The 23,027-nt window shown below is 36.7% G+C and overlaps 1 protein-coding gene across 2 annotated transcripts in view; it reads right to left on the bottom strand.

Moving 5' to 3' along the window:
* Positions 1-216: 216 nt before the first annotated feature.
* Positions 217-23,027, bottom strand: part of PSEN1 (presenilin 1) — a 33,458-nt gene continuing 10,647 nt past the window's right edge. For both annotated transcript variants that reach the window (XM_070939713.1, XM_070939722.1), the window contains 9 exons: positions 22,757-23,010; positions 20,446-20,587; positions 18,287-18,354; positions 16,228-16,448; positions 12,181-12,279; positions 10,975-11,061; positions 7,454-7,627; positions 2,800-2,918; positions 217-928 (listed from right to left, as the gene is read on the bottom strand). In XM_070939713.1, the coding sequence (XP_070795814.1) occupies positions 773-928; positions 2,800-2,918; positions 7,454-7,627; positions 10,975-11,061; positions 12,181-12,279; positions 16,228-16,448; positions 18,287-18,354; positions 20,446-20,587; positions 22,757-23,010 (1,320 nt within the window). In that variant the 3' untranslated portion in view covers positions 217-772. The remainder of the gene's footprint in view (positions 929-2,799; positions 2,919-7,453; positions 7,628-10,974; positions 11,062-12,180; positions 12,280-16,227; positions 16,449-18,286; positions 18,355-20,445; positions 20,588-22,756; positions 23,011-23,027) is intronic.

Genomic DNA, 23,027 nt, shown 5'->3' with positions numbered 1-23,027 from the left:
AGTTTCTCACCTCTTCGTTGGTATAAATTATAAAACTCACTTGAAAGCTGAAAGGATATTCAGCATACTTTAAGAAAGGGGAGATTTCTAGAAATAGATTACATAGCTTAATAAGAAATGAGATTTTGTTTTTACACAAAGGATCCCAGGATATGCCTACCTTACCCCCCAACTTCCCCCCCGCCCAAAAAAAAAATTTAGCAAAAGAATCTTATGTGTGTGTTCTGTGCTGATCTGGCAAGGAGCATATAGGCTGTTCCGCAAGTATGACAATTAAATTGGAAAGAAAGAAAAAAACTAACACAAAGTGCAAGACATTATTTGCTTGATTTTTTTCCCCCTTTAAACAAGATAACATTCTTTCCTCCCAATTGTTCTTCTCCGAGTGGCCTCAGGCTAACAAGAGCTGATAGTTTTCTGTTATGGTGTCACCCTCACTTCTCAGGCAGTTCTGCTTGATTTATCATCATACCGCTTAACAGTGGATGAATCCTCAGCATTCTTGGTTGGTGCAAGGTGGAACCCCAGGCTGAGCAATCCGTGCTGCTGGTGAGAACAATGGCATCTTTTCTACAGACTGTCCTTTGAAAGAGATGCAACTGACTGCAGTCAAATGGCAGAAAACCCACCGGTTGAAGAGACCATTTTTACAAAGAAGAATCCAGTAATGCCCAGCTTAGCAGCTGTTTTAGGAAATGAGGGGAAGTTAGTTTCTCCCTCCTTTATTTGCTAAATTCAATAAAATGTCCGCAGGTGGTCAGCTGAAAAGGTGCTAGATATAAAACTGATGGGAAGCTAATTCGTCCATAAAAGGCTGCACCAAGTTGTCTGTGGCAAAATAGAAAACTAGCCCAAATGTGATAGAAATTGGAAGAGCTGGTAAGGCCTTTTTAAAAATGGCAAGTAGCAAGAGGGTAAGGCACAGGCCCTAGGAATAAAAAGAGAGAGAGAGAGAGAGAGAGAAAACACACACATAAGTTATACAGTATGGAAGAACTCTTATCTCAAAGTATTAGACAGTTGCCTGCTTCCAGAGACAGCAATCTACCCTGGATGTCCTTCAGAGATAAAATAATCCTGCCAACAAGGATTGTTCATAAACTAGGTGAGAAAATCAAAATGGATAAATTGTCACTGAAAATTGCAATGGGGCAGATTTTTTAACCGCATTCCCATTCTGTCACCTCTGTCACTGTGCTGAATAGCAGAGCCTGTTTACAAGGGATTTGGAGAGACAGGAGTCTTTAGTGAGTAGAAAACTTTTTTTTTTCAAGCAACAAGACAGAGATGCCCAAATTCGTTATAACGAATTCCATGATAATGGGGGGAAAAGACTCTCTCCTCTAAACATCAGGCATTTATAAAAATGGATGGTTAGTTTTTATCATACTGTAAGCCAGGGGTCATCTGCATGTATGTCAAGATGGCAGGCACAGCTGTGGGTATGATGGATACCAGTGGAGGGTTTCAAAATTTTTTACTACCGGTTCCATGGGTGTGGCTTGGTGGGCGTGGCATGGCATGGCTTGGTGGGCGTGGCAGGGGAAGGATACTGCGAAATCCCCATTTCCTCCCGATCAGCTGGGTCTCGGGAGGCAGAGAATAGATGTGGGTGAGTCCAGTCAGAATTTTTACTACCGGTTCTCCGAACTAGTCAAAATTTCCACTACTGGTTCTCCAGAACTGGTCAGAACCTGCTGAAACCCACCACTGATGTATACAACTCATGTTAAAAAGACAGAGGGTTTAAATCATACCTACAATTCTGACTTCTTTTACCATCCCATATGTAGACATTTCTGCTATAAACAGACAACTAGTAACCACATTTTCATTAACAGTAGAATAGTTTATCATAGAAGCAAGAGTTTTAGTAATTTCGGACAGTCCTGGCAGAATATTAGGCTCCTTCTATGAAATTCTATTTTTATTGAAAATAATTTGGCAATTCCAAATGCACAGGATACCAGTGTCCGTCCTCTTAAGCAAATGGTGTCTGCAACTGGAACTCTTGTGCCTTTCCCTTGGAACCTACATATCCTACATCACTGATGTGTCTAGGTTTTTTTTTATGGCTTCTTTTATTAGGAAAACACCATTATCTCAAGTCAGAATAGTAAGAAAGACACACACAAAAATCTGTTCAAACTTATGACTGCCTAATGTATTTCAAGAAATTCCTGACAGAAGCACCTGATAATATTAAAAAGTTTATGACCAACTCTGAGCATCAGGTACATTGTTTCAGGTTCCACAATTCTGCCTCACTATGAGGTCATTTATGATGATCACCCTGAAGGGATTGCACATAGGTCTGTTCCAGTGACTTTGCTTTTTTAAAAGAGGAAGAGAGGAAAACTTTCTTTCTCTCACCCCTCCTTCTCTGAGTTAGAGTTCCGATTTTCACTTTCAAGTCTGGGCATCATTCCAATCCAGCAACTAGCAATCTCTCTAGATGGATGCTTCTCGGAGAAGCTGAACTTTTTTCTACAACCTCTTATTAGAGAATGGTATTTTTAGTTAGAACTGACAAGGAGTTTACTTTCCTTTTTCTTGTGAAAGTGGAGATAAAATACAGAAACTATCATCCATCTTTCAAGTTTCAGAGGGATGAGAGGAATTATCAGACTGCAAATACTGTATAATTTATTAAAAAAAAAACAGAAAGAAAAACCTGCAAGAAAAAAAACCCTGAAATTGTCCAGTTGATACATTTAAACAATTCCTAAAGAAGAGCATTATTACATAATTTAACTAATTATGGCATCAAACAAGAAAGGGAAGGGGAAATATACTTACAATTAAAATGGCTACAAAACAGGCTAAAGTTGTGTTCCAGTCTCCACTGGCTGTTGCTGAAGCTTTGCCAACTAGAACACTGTAGAAAATGAAATCTCCTAAGCCAAGCTTAACTCCTCCTGCCAAAAGAAAAAAAAAACACGTCGAATAGAAATTAAAACCATTGTATGCAGCAACTCATGTTTAGTCACAGTGCATTTATTAAGACCAAGAAGAAATGGAACATTTAAAAGTGTGGTACTATTTATTTTGTTGCTGTCAGCTCAATTAGAGATGTTCTCTGCATGTCTGCATCTGAACAAACCTTGAGAAATATTTTTAGCTTCCAAATTTCAAATAGATTAATGAAGAAAAATAAGCTGGAAAGTAAACTAAGATATAAATAAACCTTTTGGCTATGAAACCCCTTTGCTGTCTCCATAGCACAAACAAAATAGAAAGCTTTCAGTTGAGCATATAGTTTTGTTTTGTCTGGAAAATAAAGTTAAATTGAATTCAAGCTACGGTTAAGTTTCAGTATGAATTAGTTAAGAGGCTATAGTTAAACAGAAGGTTCCTGATTTATTGGCTCATTCTGTGAAGGAAGAAGCAAGACACACTGTTGGCAAAACGCTTATTTTCATATTTTGCCTTAAGAAGCTGAGATTCAATTGTCTGTTGAGGACAACTGACTAGGAATGATCTTTTAAAATACGATGCTGACCAGTTGTGTGCCAATAACTGTTTAAGAACTGGCTCTGCAGCTCCAGTGCCACCTCCATATCACTAGTCACAGAATAGCTGATTTGCACAACAGGCATCATAGCTCAGCTTTGCTTCAACCAGCATCCAAAATTCCTGAAAATTTAACAATTGGTTCTCACCACCCGTTATGAGCTGGCTCCAGCACGCTGTTGATAATCATTGAACCCAAATGCAAAAACAGTCCAGGGACTGCAACCTCTCCCTTCCCTGCTGTTGCTCAGAAGCAGAGAATGCAACTATATTGGACAAATCCTGCTATTATTGCTTTTTCTCTTTATTACACAAAATACCTAATATGATTCTAAATCCTGCCTACAAGATTCCTCTTAATTCTTTTGCCCTTTTGATGCTGTTATCAAGGAAATTAGTCTTTGTTAAAGCCAATGAAATGGCATGCAAAGCCATTTCAGAGTTTTTCTTTATTTATTACAACTTTATAATGAAAAACAACTTCTGTTTTTCTGCATAGAGAAAAGAGAGAGAGAGAGAGAAAAATGGGTAAATTGCACTCTGTGCTCAAAATGATAGATTGTCATGTGTAACAGCATATACCTGCCTCAATGTCTCCTACCAAATTCTTATTATGTTTTAAGATATATGTTTCGACTGACAGAGCATTTTTATAATTAAACCTATGTTTACAGGTTACCAACTGATCTATTGCCCTTATTTGTACGATAATGAACAGCTTGGTAGCACTTAGAGGTAAACACTCAATTTGCATAAAACGGAAGGGATCTTGATTTTCATCCTAAATTCTTAAGTGCTATTATAATGTTTGGAATTCTAAGGTACATCCTTGATTTATTATGAAAATTTACTCGTGCATAATAATCACCTCCAAGGTGGAAGGAAAAACTGTACATGAGTGTGGAAATGAAAAGCCATCAGCCCAAGTGTGTAATGATCAGAATAATGCCAAAGATGGTCTCTGGCCCTCCTGTGAAAGCAAGAGGTGCACTGGTGTCATTGGAATTATGCCATCAGAACCGGAAAAGACTGACCAGAGCAAAAGTACTGCAGCCATTGCCTCTGACAGAACTAAACTATACAAGGAAGATTGCAGAAAAGGAGTGCCACAGTTCTAAAGATGAAATCTTGAGTAAACTAGGCAATATGCATCAGGACCTATCTTTACATGGAAAAAATTAACACCTTCTCAACTAATTTTGAAAAGTGAAGCCGTGCATGACAACAAAAAGCTACCAGATCCTGGCATTCCTCCTCTTCTCCATCCAATAATAAAATTTGTTCCAAATTTCATAATAGTCTGTTTCGCTCTTATCCTTGAGTTCCAGGATCAATCTGTTTATTTCCGTAGAAGTTAATATTTTAGCTAATACTTCTTCAGGATAAAAGGATTATTGATGAGTTGAATGTTTAGAAATTTCTATGTTAGTTTTCTGTGATAGATAGGAATGAACGTGATATCGATGTAACCTTCACAGATGAAAGCACTTACGTGTTTGAAATGTGATAAATAGTATAAACTTGTATAGCGATAAGGAAGTGTATCTGTTGCAAGGTAAAACTTGATGAAAATGTCTAAACCGGAGAGGTCAAACCATGTCCAATGTTTTTAATTTGTATTATTAATAAAAAAGTTTTTTAAAAAAAGCTACCAGATCTACTGCAATTCTAGTTGTCTGATATTTACTAGAACTAAACTGAGCCACCTCTTCTCAGAATGATACTCATTGAATATATTCCATACTGAGAAGTTGTTATTGCCCTTAAGACAACTGGTACAGACAGGTTTCCTATGAGCTATCTTCTTGAGATCTCACCAGAATGCTGAAATTAAGATTTAGATTTCCAATAACAAAAAACAAATACTATGTATAGTATTTATACATAGAAATACTATAGCTGTTTGAGAATCTCAGTCTAGAGTCTAGATGTCACAGAAACAGTTTATTGGCACATTTTCTTGGTACATATAGTAATGTAGTTAATGCCAGAATGAATACTGGAGCAAAGGTCTCTGATGACAATTGCTTGGAAGATCACTGTCAGCCAAAATAGGATACCTGCCTTCTACATTGATAGCATCTATTCTATATAAAGCTTATTTGCTATAGAACTTAGTGTCTTTCAAAGAGGAAACTCTCATTTTAAGACTGACAACAGATTTCATCTGGTCAAGGATTCAATACATTCAGTATTGAATCTCCTTTGATTTGTTACCATTGCCAAATGTACTGGTTTATGTCCCTTGTCCTTCACAAAAGCCTAATGAATAAGGACATGATTACAGCATGGCAAATTCCATCACCCCACTTATCCAGATATTCCCAACCTTCCTCCCACTGCTGGTATCCCAGTGTAGCATATCTTACTAGTCTGGCACTTGGATTTCCCTAATGCCTCTCTTTCTTTTGCTCCATTCCCTGTCACCGCCTATATCTACATATGTTCTGAAAAGGGAAATGTTCAATCTTGGATTTTTATTACGGTTTGGGCATAGAGTAGTTTGCACATCCTTTGTACAAAGTGTATCCATCTGAAAAGGGAAATTGAAGGTTGCATGGAACACATTTCCCAACAACTTTTTCAAGGTCATAAGCATCTCTGGCAGAACAAAGATATGAACAAATGAACCAAAAATAGATATAATTATGATGCAGAAAATATGAACTAGCAATCTGTTCTTTTTCAAAGGACCACAGCAATGAATTTCATAAAATTAAAACTTAGCATAAGCTTTACGAGAAGGACAGAAAAAAAAAATCTAAATAGCTTCATCAGGAGGATGAAAAGGAACTGAGGTAAAGCAACAGCAGTCCTCTTGGGAACACGATGGCAGAGATCTGTTTAGGCTTGCCAAAATGCAACTTATGTTACTTCTACCTCATTATTAAGAGGGATTCTGGCTATAAAGTTGCAAGGGATCATTAAAATTAACATATTTTCTGTCAGTTTGAAAATCATTACACAGATCATTCTGCATTCACAACAGTTTTTGATTAATGAATAAACTCACACTTTCTATTAGACTATATATTGTTAGAAACAGTATTACAGAGGTCAGCTTTTATATCAATGGGGAGAGTGACATTTATTCCAAGGTTTGACATGGTTTCCAGGAGAAACTAATACAGATGGATTACTCACAAGTGGGACTAAAGAGCACTCTCTTTTTGTGGCTGTATGAGTAAATGAAACATTTTTGCTTTATTCTCATTCCTTGAGCAGGACATTTAAATAGTTCGGTTTGCATTTCTTGGTTTCTTTACACCAGCAGAACAGAAAGCCCAAGACATCTAAATTTCTTATTTCCCTGAAATCTTCAGGCATCCACACAAACCTGCTCAAACAGGTTCCCAAGAAATTCACTCATGTAACGTTGGCTGAATTCCATAAAGCAAATTTACAAGTAATGCTTGCTATGCTATCATTCATCAAGAGAAGTTTTCAATTCACTTTAAGAGTGACTTAAATAAGGACTTTTGGGAACATAACATAGCAAGAGGGCTAAAAATAACAGCTGCTGCTTCTATAATGATCAGAATTTGGCCAGAAAATTGCATTTTAAAGATGAGATAGGTAACCTGTGGCCCAAATTTCCCTTCTAAAACCCTTGAGTCTCTCTCTCTCTTTCTCTCTTTCTCTGTGATTACTGAGAATACAGTTTACTCCTATTCTGACATGGGAAACTTGAAAATTGTAGCTTAAGTTCAAAGACAGGCGTTTTCAAAGAAAAAGCAATCTCTTCAAAACTACCTAAAAACATCCAACCTCTGCCTACATGTGGGACATGGCCTCATGCACTTTGCAGCCCATGTAACCCCAAAAGTATTAAGTAATGTATTTTAGCAACTAAAAGGTTGTCACCCCCATTTCTAAATCAACAGTAAGTTTCTGTGTTGCCTGGAAAACTGAATTATATTTATTTATACATGTTACTTACTCTCTTCTGGATCCTCACTTGCTAGGGAATTAGCGGGAAGAGCCTGAACTGCTGCTCGTGTTTCACGGGTTGACTGCATTGGCCCAATCCTGCTGTCTCGTTGCTGCTCCCATTCTGGGTTGAAACCTCCGTCATCTACCTCAGGACCTGCATTCTGGTTTTGATTCACTGTAACTGAAATACACAGGCATTTCTACTACGCTCTTGTGATCATCATCCAAATACATCATTAGATTATATGACAGTTGATAGGGGAAAAAATGTTGCCACTGTGCTAACAAAAACCAAGTACTACACAAATGAAAAATAAGTTAGGGTGCATCCAAATCCTAAAGTTTGAATATACAGGTAATCCTTGATTTATGACCACAATTGAGTCCCAAAATTTCTGCTGCCAAGTGAGACATAAGTGAATTTTGCCCCATTTTACGATCTTTCTTGCCACATTTGTTAAGTGAATCACTTCGGTTGTTAATTTAGTAACATGGCTGTTAAGTGAATCTGGCCATTGACTTTGCTGGTTTGAAGCTCGCAAAAGGTGATCACATGACCTGAGGGCACTGCAATCATCCTAAATACGAGTCAGTTGCCAAGTGTCTGAATTTTGATCATGTGACCATGGGGATGCCGCAACAGTCGAAAGTGTGAAAAAATGGTCATAAGTCACATTTTTCAGTGCCGTTGTAACTTTGAATGGTCACTGAACGAACTGTTGTAAGTCAAAGACTACCTGTACTTAATTTTTCACAGGTATAGAGTAATAGTGATGTTCAGTGCAAATAGATTTGAAAAGAAGATGGTTGCAAATCAGTTTTAGCAAATGAAGTAAAACTGGACAGTGACATACATTATAAGCATCTAGCACCATCCAAAGGCATTATGTTACCTCAGCTGAAAAAGCAAATACTATTCCTCACACCCCTGCAAGTTAAGCTACACAGCAGCAAATTGCCCATGGTGCTCCAGTTATGTTGGGATTATAATTTCCATTGGCTTCAACCAACATATATGCTAAGAACCCAATGACGGTCCATTTATTGAAAATGCTACAAGTACATTGTTTTCTTGCCTGGCAGTGAAAATATCACAATCAATTAAATAAACAGATATCAAACTGCTAGCCTTTTAAGAGTGGATACCTGAGGATAGCCTACTCATTCTGCCTGACATTTGATCCTATTCTGATACTGAAAAGCAATCTGATAGAACTCAAGTGAGCTAATTGCCTAACAAGGAAACAATCACAACTAGAACTTTAGGAGCAGTAAAATAGTCTGATGGTATGTATTTAGGATCTCTGCTTTGGAGGCAAATATAGCCATAGGTCCATATGGCTTTCTAAACTAGAAATAGTTCTATGTGCTGGGAAACTTGCAAGAGCAATAAAAGAGCTCTCAGGACTAAACATGTATACCCATGGAACTAATTATTTTGCTTTCTTAAAAAAAATAAGGTGCTCTTCAAATTTGTACTTCAATTTTATGCACAATTCTGTGGAAATAAAAGTAGCCTTTAATATAATAGAACAGTACTTTCCAGTGTACATGCACAAATTAGAAAATCTAGAAAAATGTACCATTTTCAATTTAACACGGAATAAATTTAAGAACATATCTGAAAGCCAATTTGGTATATTGATTTAAGGCACCAGCCCAGAAAGCAGGAAACTATGAGTTAAAAGACCTGATTTAGGCACAAAACCAAGTGGGCGAGTTTGGGCCAGTAACTCTCTTTCAGTCCCAAGAATCAGGCAATGGCAAACCATTTCTGAAAATCTTGCCAGGAAAACTGCATGGATTTGCCTAGGGCCTAGGCAATCAACATGAGTCAAGGAAAAAGCACTTACATTTATTCATAAGGGATTTCTTTCAGTCTCACTAAAATCTTCCCTTCTGTTTCTCTTGAAATCTAAAACCTCTGACTTTTTAAATTTATTTATTAAACAAATATATGTGGGTGCCCAACTCAAACACAGTTTCATTTTACTAGCTCAGAAATGGGGCACTTAGGGCCCTCCAAATTTTGGACATTTTCCATCATCTCTGATCAAGGACTATGTTGGTTGACAATGATGGAACTGAGGTCCAATATCTGAGGTCTATCAGTTTCTATAGTTATAAAACCCAATAGTTCTGGTTATCAGAAAGCTGAAAATATCACAAACTGTTAGTTCTATTCCCACAGACCCATTTGTTTTCAAGTAAGACCTACATGGAAGGAAAGAAAAACTGGAGAGACAATATGGTATGGACAATATGGTAGCTGTTAGTTGGCAATAATCTAAATAGGTAAAGAAATTTCTTTAGCCAGGAAACAAGGAAAAAATGCTGAACAGGTTAATGACGATTTATTTAGCAATTGTTCAAAGTTATAATGGCACTAATGAGGACACCACAGACCAGTACTTGCAGTTGAGTCCACTGTAGTGTCTCCATGGTCACATGATTGGGATTCAGGCACTTGGCAAAAGGCTTGCAATTATAATTGTGGCAGCATCCCATGGTCATGTAGTCCCTATTTGAGACCTTCACAGCCTGATTCCAACAAGCAAGGTCAATGGGAAAGCTGGCAGGTGGTCATAAATGGCAATCATATGATGCTATGCTTAACAACTATGCAGAATTCACCTAATGACTACAACTGGAACTGCCAGAGCTGCCGTCGTAAATTGGTGTGGTCACATGGCATTGTGCTCTATGAGTTAGCAAGAGAACTTCCAGTCCCAATTTACCATCATAACCCAGTACCATCTATAAAGTGTTTTGCATCTTCTACCTGGCCAGACATTATCTTAGAACAAATCCACATTTTTCTTTTGTGTTTGCTACTTAGTTAGAAGTATGTTTATTGTACTAAGTTAAAGATATTTCATAATGTGTAGTAGAGGAGAGAAGTAGATTTTTCTCCCCATTCTTCAAGATTTGTAAAAGATGACTTTTCTAAATTTTACTTTTTTTTATGATTTATTTGTTATTCGATTCTCACTAGCTCAAGGTTGACTCAGCCTTCCATCCTTCCGAGGTTGGTAAAATGAGGACCCAGGTTATTAGGGTCAATATGCTGACTCTGTAAACCCCTTAGAGAGGGCTGTAAAGCACTGTGAAGTGGTATGTAAGTCTAAGTGCTATTGGTAATAAATGGAAGTTGTCTCTGTAGATTTCTTTTTAAAAAGGAATTGAGGTCTAAAAGTAGAAGCTGTGTTGTTAAAACAACATCCTTACTAGAAAAAAAAAAGACCCAAGCCAATACTTGCAGAATTCCCGCCCCTCACTTGTTACAAGGATTCCTGGAGGTGAGTGGAAGTAAAACTATCTCAAGACAAATGATAAGGAAACCATTTTTCTGGCAGAGGGATTCAAATCAGTGTGCACTGCTTATGCTTCATTGATGGACACAAATTCAGTATTTAAATAGTAAAGCCCTTCTGTAAATATAAGAAGGTTAACATGAAACTGCTTGGCAATTCTTATTCTCCATTTCTCACACGACTTTACAAAGATTTTTTTAAAAAAACACCTCACCTTGCTGATTGTAAGTGGCATTTTTAGAAGCTCCCTTCTGGGCTTCAGGATCTTGTTCAGCCATATTTACTAGCCATATCATTGTTGCTAATGGAAAAAAGAAGACCTAATTTATTGCTGTTATATGTTATTTAATCACATTATGATTATATATATATTTTAAGTATTTACCAACGTTCTGTTGGGTTGTACCCACAGAAAACTGCAGTGACCCCTGCAATGAATTCATCTAAGATGTTATTAAAATGAAAGACAATATCAAAGCTTCTTTTTTCTATTTGTGCTTTGGGCCCATTGTTATCGAAAGACAATCTTAATACAATGGTACCTTGGTACTCGGCTGCTTTGAAACTCATCAAATTTGGTACTCAATGCATCTTGACATGAAAATTTTGTCCCAGCACTTATCGTTTGTTTGGTACTCAATTCATAAGCTAGAATTCAGTGTTGGCTGTCTTGTGACTCATTACATTATTCCTGATGGGAAAAAATTGTTTGGTACTCATTGTTTTAGGTACTCATCATGCCACCCGGAACCAATTAATGATGAATACTGAGGTACCACTGTAACAAATAATACATACCACCTGAAAAATAAACATTGCATTATACCTTTGTAAAACAGTATTTTTAAAATTTTATTATCATAAATGCATAATTAAATGACAGTAGACCCAACAGATATTATAACCTAGAAAAAGATATTTTTTGAAATGTGTACCCTGCTAAACAGGTACTCTTCTTTAATCTTGTAGTTCTATCATGGCCTCATTTCAGTAAAAAACTGTACCGAAGGATCAGTTGATACATTGTACCATAAAACCAATCAAAATCCCTGAAATAGCCAAACTATTTTGGATCAAGTAGGATGATTTTTTTCCTTTTTTAATAGTAAACCTTTAAAAGTACAGTATATTGCTTAACTTCTACTTAATTGCAAAGTCACCATAATGGGAAAACGTGTTTGTTATACTTAAAACATTAGATTTTTGCTGTATCTCATTTTTGCTTCTGTAGTCGAAGGAAAGCTACTAACTGGAGCATCTTATCCAGGCCAGGTTTTAAACTTTTGAGCACACAACAAAGACCTGTCTTCTTATGAAATGGAACTGTGACTTGCAGCATCTAACATTTCATATCTTAATAGAAAATTAGATGAATTGTTTCCCCTCAGTTCAAAGCAGGCATCAGATAATCCGTTCTTACATGAATAAATGAGTGCTGGGAACAAAGTTTCATTTCTTTCTTGAGCTGTTTCTACTAGCATACGTAGAGGCCCTTTGGGAGACAATACTGCAATCAGATCTGAAAAATAGATATTGAGATCATTTTAAACAACTGGAAAAATGGCTCCTCTGTGGTCAGAAAGAAATACTTAGTCATATGAATGTAATAAATTAGACTGCTTCATGGGACTTCCATACAATATTTTGTATACTGATAAAAGACTGTAACAGAAAAATACTGTTTGGTTCAATCTACCCTGTTTTCCCCAAATTAAGACATCCCCTGATAATAAGCCCAATCGGGCTTTTGAGCGCATGGCAATAAGCCAAGCGCTTATTTCAGGGTTCAAAAAAATATAAGACAGGGTCTTATTTTCGGGGAAATACGGTATTTAATGGCCCATACTGTGATATGCCCCACATTTTTAGAATCGTTAATAATTAAAAAAACATTTTAGAAAGTTAATAATTAAAACACATGCTACAATAAACACTGACATTATTACTCTTAATCTGAATTGATTGCTACTGTGCTACCGGGATAAGAATCGAAACCAAACCAGTGTGTGTGGGGCGAGGGGGGGGGCAATGAAACGAGATATTTCAAAAATTGGAAGGAGACTTAGCGCAGTGACATTCAGAGAAGAAAATAAAGGATATAGAAGAAAACAGCCTGAATTCCGTATTTACTTTTATAATTAAAGCATGATATCTAATATCCTTCTCATGGCGTAAGTTTTTTTGGTCTACCAGAGGCATCTAACAATTGAACATAGAGGAAAGCAGTTTCTGATTACATACCATCCCCCCTATATCCCTTCTGGATCAACATTCATACAGCCATGTAATATTTTGGGATGCATTAGGTATGACTTTATGAAACAAACCACCTACTCTAATCTGAATGAGATCGTCCTCAATCTCTATATCTCATCTATGTACATTATAAACATACCAACTTGTAACTTAATATACTACTTGCTGTCATTCAAGGACATACCTAAACAGCAGCAAACATCCATCATTCCTTTTTGGGAAGGATAATTTTTCCTATACAACAAATTTTCTTTTTTTAAAAAAATTAAGTATGTGCAGGGATTGGTCCCCCTCCAGATTTTAAACCAAATTGTAGCCATCACATTTGTATAGTCTCATTATAAAAAAGGCAAGCTTTCTTTGCCTGAAAAAATAGCAGAAATTACTTATTTGTTAAAGCAATTTTCCAATTCAACTGTCATCCACAAACTCTATGGAGACAAGGTGCTCAGATATCGCTGGCATCTTATGGCAAGGATCTATAAGGAAGTTAGATAACTCATGGCAATTCTCCATTTCACTGGGGCCTCTCAGGTTGAATCCATTCCTGCCCTGCCTCACCCAATGCTGCAGCAGTTTTTTTTTTCAGATTTGAAAACTCACATGAACATTTAGACAGGCTTTAGGATTAGGTCAAATACCAGTGAACAAAACAGCATTTTATTTTATTTCAAAGAAACAGTACCCACCTACATATCATGTAGACACCTATTAAATGTCATTACTTCATTTTCGTACCCAGGAAAAATTCAATAGTTTGAAATTCCTGGGTTTCTCCAGATTGGAAAAACATCTCTCTTGCCAAACACATTTTTTTTCTTTAAGGTTTACATAGAGACAGTTTGTAATTGTTCTAACTACAGAAGTTAACAGTCAGTAAAGTTACTAAACTTACAATATATAAGAACTACACTTGTATAATGGTAAGGAATTTTAAGACAATATAGTATTTTAAATCACTGTAATTTGATGGCACATGACAGCTGTATTTTTGGGGCTATCCTTTGTTTCTGAACTTAAACAGAAGAAGAATGTTTTTGCAAGTTCATTTGGATTCCTTACAACTTGGGAAAAAGTATAAGGTATTTCAAACTTGTTTGTCTGCATATCTTAAAATGCTGCCAAACTGCTTGTTCCCACTTGAAAATCAAACTGTATGTTTGTTTGTGTGTATGTATGTATGAAAGAAAAAGAAGACTTCAAAAAGTAGAGCTGTTTTACACTGTGAAAAGTCTTTGGTACTTACAAAATTTAAAACATAAAAGCATATAAGCAATATTTTCCTTTTTAAAAAAAATTCTATCATGCTGGTAAACAGGAAAACAATGAATATGCACATTAAAAGGATTTTTGTTTAATCTAACAAATTGGGTTGCAATCTTCAATTCTAAGTGCACACCTCATTATACTATATTTTGCTTATTTGAGTATTTTGATGCTCTAAATATATTTCCTTTTACACTCCAGTATTGCAGCAGTTACCTCAATTTCCATCAAAATCAAAGTTGAGAGGACTTTTTTTTTTCAGAATAAGAGCAACTTAACAGCTAGTTAATTTCCCACACTGTTCAGCCAAATGCATATGGGAACTCCAAAAGCTCCCAAATAACAGTATGTGGCCTTTGAAGATGATGCGTGGCTAATATGCTCTATAACTATATCCACTGAATCAGTATATCAACTCTCAACCCAGATCAACATTCATTCATCTCTAACATGGAATCTACAGTTGCTTGAAGGGGAATCAATCATGTGTCCTGAATAGAATGCAAAGACCAATTAACCAAAATCTGTCCCCGGAGAGTTAGCATTTTATCCTGAAAAAGACTGTAGAAAAAGTCTGAGAGAAAAGGAACAAGGAGCTGCGTGCCAAGGTGGGAGGCTGAAAGTTTGAGAGGGAAAGAAAGAGGAATTTTCAGCTAATGACCAAATATAAGAGGGAGACACTAGATAACTCTCATCTTTAATACTAGATATTTTTCATACTCAGAACAAATGAGCCTTCCTTATTAAAATAAGGAAGCCAGGATTCTGCTGTAGTCGATAAATTCTTTCTAGAAAGAACATTAGCACATAATGTGGTAAAAGGGAGCATGTGCTCAAAAACATGGTATATAATAAAGCACACTTTGTTTCCACATCACTATAAAATTGCAAGAGACATAACAAGTCCCATCTCTAATGGCAGTAATTCAGCAGACACATTTCCTAGACGCATTTTGCATCAGCACTGAAAAGTTATCAGAAACTTCTATACCTGAGGGATGTTTGGCAGAAAGTACACTTCGACAAAAGATGTTCCTAGATGATACAACAGCATTTGTGACAGATGTCTAAACTTGACAATGTCAGGTTCCAAGTAATCCATCCATCACAAATTGAACTCCGAGGCATTCCTTTCACTCAAATAACAAATTTATTTAGATACACCATCTTGGCCTAACTGGTGAAAAGCCAGTACTGAAGTTCCCGGGCTTTTCACCCCAATATAAGTTTCAGTTTCTCAAGTTCCCAAAACAAACTGTCACATTGTCTAACCAAGATGGGAGCTGGTTGCTTGGCGACTTCTCTCCTCCTCTTCCGGTCAACCAGCCGTTAGAATGTGGTTGACTCATTGGTTAGGAATGATGTTTTGACTGAAGGCTCAATCCTCCTTCAGCTTCAAACTGTGTCAAACTGAATTCATGTCAGAATACCCAATGATACGAACAATCCCACACCCCAATCAAATTCAGGCTTGACTGACAATGCATGGGTCCATTCTGCATAACTCAACTGACTTTTGTTAGAAAAGATCCCAGTCCTATTCTTCAAAGAATAATTAAACCTACTTCAGTATATATATATATATATATATACAGGCCAGGTTTTACTCTCGTGTTTGGCCATCCCAAAGAGCAATGAAGGAATGCTCACTGATAGTCAGTAAGTTTCAGCCAGTGGCAAGAGTTTGTGAAACCTGAAATCAAAAAACTGTCTTCTCTTACAGCGAAAGCCTTTATGTAAGATTGAGAGAAACCAAGTACCCATATTATGAAAGCCCCCCACTACAAAGCTTATTTAAGGTGTGATCAATATTTACAATATAACTTCCCAATCATTAAAATAATCTGGCATCCCAAACATAAAAAGAATACCAGCTAATTTTTTGAAAGGGTTTTCAAGGGCTTGCTTTTACTGAAAACTGAAAATGGGGATAGAGGAATCTTACCATATACCGAGATTACTGCCAAGATGAGCCAAGCAGTCCATTCAGGAAGATACTTTATAAACACCAAGGCCATTAGAGCACTTATCATAATGAGGTAGGCTTGCTGAAGACGGAGGGGGCCTTTCCAGTGAACGCAGATCATTCCGACCACCCCGAAGTTCCAAATCATGAGTGCCACAGTAATGTAATCCATGGCAACATTATAAGTCTTAAAAACTTCCCTGAAACACAAAGACAAAATATTAAGAGGTACTTGTGATTTTGACAATGGTATATAGTGTGAAATTGTGATATTCAAATAAAGCACCTTGCTGCTTGCCATCTTTGTTAAGTTTTAAGTCAATTTTAGTGTTCATTTTTATTGTTTTGATGTTTTATTTTGATGCTTTTATTGGTTGTAAGCTGCCTAGAGCCGACTCTAGGTGAGATGGGTGGAACGGAAGTTTAATAAATAAAAAATAAATAAAGATGTGAACTACTATTTCAATGCCAAATCAATAGTGTTATCCAGAAATACAAATGATTAAACAGAAAATAAGACGCATTGTAGAAAAAGAAATCAATAGGGGACATACAGTATGTAAACATAAATGTTATTATGGTAGCCAAAATTAGATTAACATATTTAAGAAATTTAATATTCAATCTAACAGTTGCTAAAGGTATTTTTTTTCCCAATTTATTAGACAGTAATTTTAAAACAATCTTTTTACACAGAGTGTAAAGTTTATCCCAAAATGGCAAGTTTACAGAAGACTTAAGCTTCTTCACCAATGCTGATAGAACCAGCAGAGCAATTTGTTGTGGTAACCTGTATTAGATCTCTCAGCCAGTCAAGAAACTACAATATAGACTTTTAAGAACTCCAAAGAGCTAATAAATAGATGGACTGCAGCAGAGTTAATGAAGCCCTCATTAAAGACTTTTAGCATGTATGTGAAATGCATGTTTTTATTTAGAGTGAAAGATTCAAACTCTTGCTTTTCTGGTTGCTGCCTGTAAACGGTTAAAAGCCATACCCTTTGGGGAGGGAGGAATGTTCTACATTTATCATTTTGGCAACAACTAATCTGGTTGTTTGCTTGTACTGTGCTTTCACTTGCCCAGTTGCACTGAAAAGTGGGGAGAAAATTCTGTTGCTATGCACCGTATTTGAGGAATGAGCCATGGACTAATTATGCAGAACTTAGCACGGTGTACAACTATCACATGTGGATAGGATCTCTTTCTCCCTCTCAAAGATTATCATAAACCTTCATCTTTCTATCTAAAGCATCTGTACTAATACTAGAGTACAGAAACTAAAACCACCATGCGAGAACCATCGTTACAGCGTTATTTTGCTTTCATTGTACAAATGAAACCTAATTTTAGTACACCTTGATATAATGGACTTCGTAAACATAGCTCTGCTCATGTCAAATGACAAAATTATTTTGTTTGCATCAACCTGTATTATTTGCGTAATGAATTCATTACACAAATGATGCAACATTATAACATTTAAATGACTTTCACAAATAATAGACATCTCTGTCCCGAAAGAAATGAAATTTCATTGTATTGACAGAAGTATGTATGTGTGTGTGAGCAGTATGCTCCCTCCCATATTGGGGTAGACTAGGTGCTTCGACAGAAAAAACACTTAATCTCTCCCTTGGCTCAGCTGATAAAAGAAGGAGAACTTGTGGCTCAGAGATTAATACGCAGGCAGCCCAAAGTTCGAATCCGAGTAAGGGTTTGGCAAGCTGATGAGAGCTAAAAAGTTTGAAATAGATCTATACTAGTCTCCCTTTATTTTTTTATCAGCAAATATAAATTATATATATATCAGAATAGAAGATCTATACATGGCTTTGTTTCTTTGAAATCCAAAAGTCACATATTTTTAAGAATTATACAAAACTCTTGAATTATAAACATTTGTTATTGTTAAATGTAATCCTCATATGTAAACCTTAATATAGTAGCTAGGATTTAAGTTTACTTAATATTCAAAAACCTGAACCTGTTCCCCCCATTTTGACAAATCTAAATAGCAAAATGTTTCTATACTTACCCTAAGTAAATAAATGAGAAAAAGAAAAGCAAAAAGAGAGAAGAAACAATGAGCCAACCGTGGATCACCTGAAACGCAAATAAAAGATGTTTTTAATGTTCAGACTTGATGTTGGATTGACAAATGGTTATTTGAAACTTTAGAACATCTTCATATAGTATTTTCTTATGAAATCCTCAGGGCTGTATGCAGAGTCCCACCTAGATACCAAGCATTTCTGACAATCTCTCTCTCTGTCCTAAGCCCCTTTTTAAAGTCCTTTAAAATCCTAAAGCCTCCTTTAAAGGATTATGAGATGCAGTTATATTCAGGTACTCCTCAACTTATGACCACAACTGAGCCCAAATTTTCTGTTGCTAAGTGAGTTTTGCCCTATTTTATGACCTTTCTTGCCACATTTGTTAAGTGAATCACTGAAGTTAAGTTAGTAACATGGTTGTTAAGTGAATCTGATTTCCCCATTGACTTTGCTTGTCTGAAGGTCACGAGCACCTGGAACCCTTGGATCCTGTAAACATCATAAATATGAGTCAGTTGCCAAGTATCTGAATTTTGATTGCATGACTGTGGGGATGCTGCAAAGTGTGAAAATGGTCATAAGCTACTTTTTTCAGTAATGTTGTAACTTCGAGTGGTCTCTAAATGAACTGCTGTATGTCGAGGATTACCTGCAGTGTACATCTGGAATGGGTACATCATGCTGTCTACTCATCTAGTATCTGACTGTGCAGGAAAAATTAAGATCCAGGCAACTACTGCTTGCTGTTTAATTTCACTTTCATGCTGAGAATTAAAGATGCATCCGATCTGAAAAGAATATATAATCCAGAACCTGCACTATTCTTTGGAATGCACAATATGGTGTTTTATCCAGTGATTCTAACAGAGTACTGACATTTAATCAATATGCACATGAAGATAATTATATAGCTATAATTTCAGTGCAGAAATATTCACAGATAATTCTGATAATTTAGACCTGTTACATATATTGCACGATCTATAAATTAAATTGTTCTATAACACAACCAACCTATACATTCTTTCTAAATTAAATTTAGAAAAAAGTATCGTTTAATACAGTGGTGGGTTGCTACCAGTTCGTCCCGGTTTGGGTGAACTGGTAGCAGCAGCGGTGGGAGGCTCTGCCCACCCACCCTGATGTCATTAAATACGATCTGCGCATGCACAGAAGTGACCCGCACATGAGCAAAGGAAGCGCGAGTGCGCGAGCGAAGCGGTAGCAAAGGTAAGTGAAACCCACCCCTGGTTTAATAGTGCATAAAAGCAGGTCTTCCGAATTTGGTTTGCCATGCTTCATTTGACAATTTTGTCTACATTAACTGATTTCTTGCACCGGATTCCATTCACCCGTTAAAATCTAATTTAAAAGGAGCCTGAGTGGCGTAGGAGGCTAATGCCTCCTAAGGCAGCATTTAACATCCAGCTGCCTGCAATTACTGCGAGTTCAATTCTCACCAGGCTCAAGGTCAACTCAGCCTTCCATCCTTTCTAAGGTGGGTAAAATGAGGACCCGGTTTGTGGGGCAATAAGCTGACTTTGTATAAATATAGAAAAGTATGAAGGCTATTGCTTAACGCATTGTAAGCCGCCCTGAGTCTCCGGAGAAGGGCAGCATATAAATCAAATTAAAAAAAAAACTTTCTAAATTTATATTGCAGTATGTTTTACTTTTGTCAGTAAAACCTGAATTGCTTATATCAATCTATGGATCATGTAACAGAATAAAGTTTTTTTTTTAACAAAACAAAGAGGAACAAAAATCTGGTGAAATTAAAGGAGTCACCCAACATAGGCCAATATTTGGTTATTTAAATACCTTTCAATATCAGGTTAACAGTCATTTTAATTTATTTCAGGGTCTCCTCCTTTTCCAAAATCATTTTTAATTAAGATTTAAAATATCTAACTGCCAATTTCTGATGATCATTATTACAAATTTCTTTTGTAAAATACAAAAGTATGTTATTTTTTTTTTGTCCCATTCTGCTGTTTCATAGTTAATCTTCAGATGAAGCATAGATTTAACAATTGTTTTGGTCCTTTACAAACTGGAATAGCGTAAGTTCCAGAATAGCATTATAAATAAATGGAAATGGGAGTTTGAATGAAAATATTATAAATAATTTTGAGCTCACCTTATAGCACCTATATTTATAAAGCACAACCAGGAGTACTGTCATGACAACAATGACACTAATCATGATGGCAGCATTGAGTACAGAATTCAGAGCTCTTTGTCCAACAGTTTCTGTATCTTCTGTAAATGGAGTATAGATTCTACAATGCAACGCAGAGCAAAACAAAATATGTCACATGCTTTTAAGTCAGGATACATTTTCTGATTAAATTCATCTGAAAAGAATTCAACAAATATAGAACATTTTATAAAGTTTCTTGCATGCACCATCTAGTGGCTATGAAATGAATTACAAGCACAACACTACTTCATTTTAAGCGGCCAACAAAGTCGAAAACACAGCAGCAGAATATGAAGCTGCTGAATATGTACGACAAACCTTGTCATCACATAAAACACAAGACACGTTCTGCTGATCAAGACAAAGCTGACCCAATATAATAAAATTCCCTAGGTAATGTTATGTCACATTATGAAAGAAGTCATACATCTGTCTACATTCCATATTATACATATACCTATGTGCACCTGGACATAAACATATATGTAAATTCCCTCCTCATTCCTATGGATGGCATATCCTCTACCAAAGGCCTGGGAGTTTGAGAGTTCTGCACAGTATCTTGGCTGTTCCTAGCACTGCCCTCTTCTGGGTAGAGAGCTCTGATGTTTTCCCTGGGATCTGTTGGAGCCACTCTCCCAGCTTAGGGGTAACAGCCCCAAATGCTCCTACTACCACTGCTAACACTTTGAACTTTACTTTCCATATTCCCTTTAGTTCCTCCTTCAGGTCCTGGTACTTCTGCAGTTCCTCATACTCCTTCTTGATGTTGCTGTCACTTGAGACTGCTACATCTATCACCACTGCTGTCCTCTGGTCCTTATCTACTGCAATGTCTGATTGGCTGCTTATCCATCTGGATCTGAAAATCTTACAGGATTTTAACCCTGTTGTTCTTCACAACTTTTTGCGGAATCTCCCATCTGGATTTGGAAGGCCCATACGCTGTGCAGAGGTTCCTATACATGGTGTACAGCTACTCAAGTTGTGCCTTTCAGGGTATGCAGTTCCTGCCTTCATCTCACACCCTGCCACTATGTGTTGGAGTGTTTCTGAGGCCTCTCTGCATGGTCTGTACCTCGGGTCTCGTCTACTTCTGCTTCTATGGATCTGGTGCTTAGTTCCTGTTCTTCTGCTGCCATGATCAATGCTGTTTTTTTTTCTTTAAATGCAGCCCTTTCCAGCCACTCTCAGGATTTCCCAATGTCAGCCAACTCAGCTATGTATCAATGATACCTGACACTTCCCCTATTTGATCATCCTTTTTCAGTTCCCTTTTTAATGAATCCAAAACACGACTTCTGTGGTTTCTACAATACGTATGCAATGGGTTATCTTGAGCTACACATCCTGACTCCAAGATCCCTTTCCCACTCAGATATTTCAGTTCACATTCCATTAATGTACATGAAAAAGAAATTTTGTGGTACCATACACTAGGTAGCACTTACACTGAATCAGCTGAATTTGCTGTTTTGAGATCCATTAATCCACACCTAAGCTCTAAAATAATGTAACTTAGATAATGGGGTGTATTTTAATTTAGTTCAGGGACCCACTATGATATTCCAATATTAAAGAAATAAACAATAACGGTAAGAACCATTTACTTTTTAAAACATTTGATTCTTAAAGGGAAAAGATGTAAATTGTCTTTACATGAAAATACAATGGGTGAAATCAAAGAACTGTGCTTCCATTGATAGGAGGCTTTTGTCAGGAAAATGGGGAAAAGGGGCGTTAACAAAACACCATCTATTAGGAAGGATTAATCGAGGCCTCTGGAGTAGATAGGTAAAGTGCAAGAGAAAGATGACCCCCTATTTCTATTGATGTAAGTTTCCCACTGGTAGAAGAAAATTTAGAAGGAAGGATTCACCCAATATCCTATCTATGAATAAAAATATCCAATGCTATTCCATAATTACATGTATTTGTTCAAAGAAACATAAAGAAGCAGAAGAGTTATTTAAAATTGGAGAAATGAGAAGGAAGGAAGGAAGGAAGGAAGGAAGGAAGGAAGGAAGGAAGGAAGGAAGGAAGGAAGGGGGTTAAAAATTTTTTTCCCCAAAACTGTATCTTTTGAGGAACTAGAGGAAAAGAGATTTCTAACAAAACCAAAAATAGCAAACATACTGAGAATAACTATATTTTGAAACATTAGTTAAAAGAATACATACAGAGGAGGAAAACAAATAAAGAGTATCACAGCAAGAAAAAGCAATTATGGAAATAGTTAGTTACGTACAGCTGCCCATCCTTGCGTGTATAGAAACTGACAGACTTGATAGTCGCAACCACAACTACCATACATAATGTGACAGGCACAAAGAGCATGATCACATGCTTGGCCCCATATTTCAGCGTCAGCTCTTCCTCTTCCTCCTCATCTTGCTCCACCACTTGTCGAGGCCTTTGCTGCGGCTGTCCATTAGTTGCTGGAGTAGGATTATTAGATCTCCGGTCACCGCTCTCCTGTTGTCGTCTTTCGTTGTTGACATTCTGAAATTAAGAATCCC

The sequence above is a fragment of the Pituophis catenifer genome, unplaced genomic scaffold (assembly GCF_029215685.1).
Source record: "Pituophis catenifer annectens isolate HBS135680 unplaced genomic scaffold, rPitCat1.0.hap2 SCAF_1, whole genome shotgun sequence".
Taxonomy (NCBI): domain Eukaryota; kingdom Metazoa; phylum Chordata; class Lepidosauria; order Squamata; family Colubridae; genus Pituophis; species Pituophis catenifer.
This window is presented reverse-complemented; position numbering and strand designations above follow the sequence as displayed.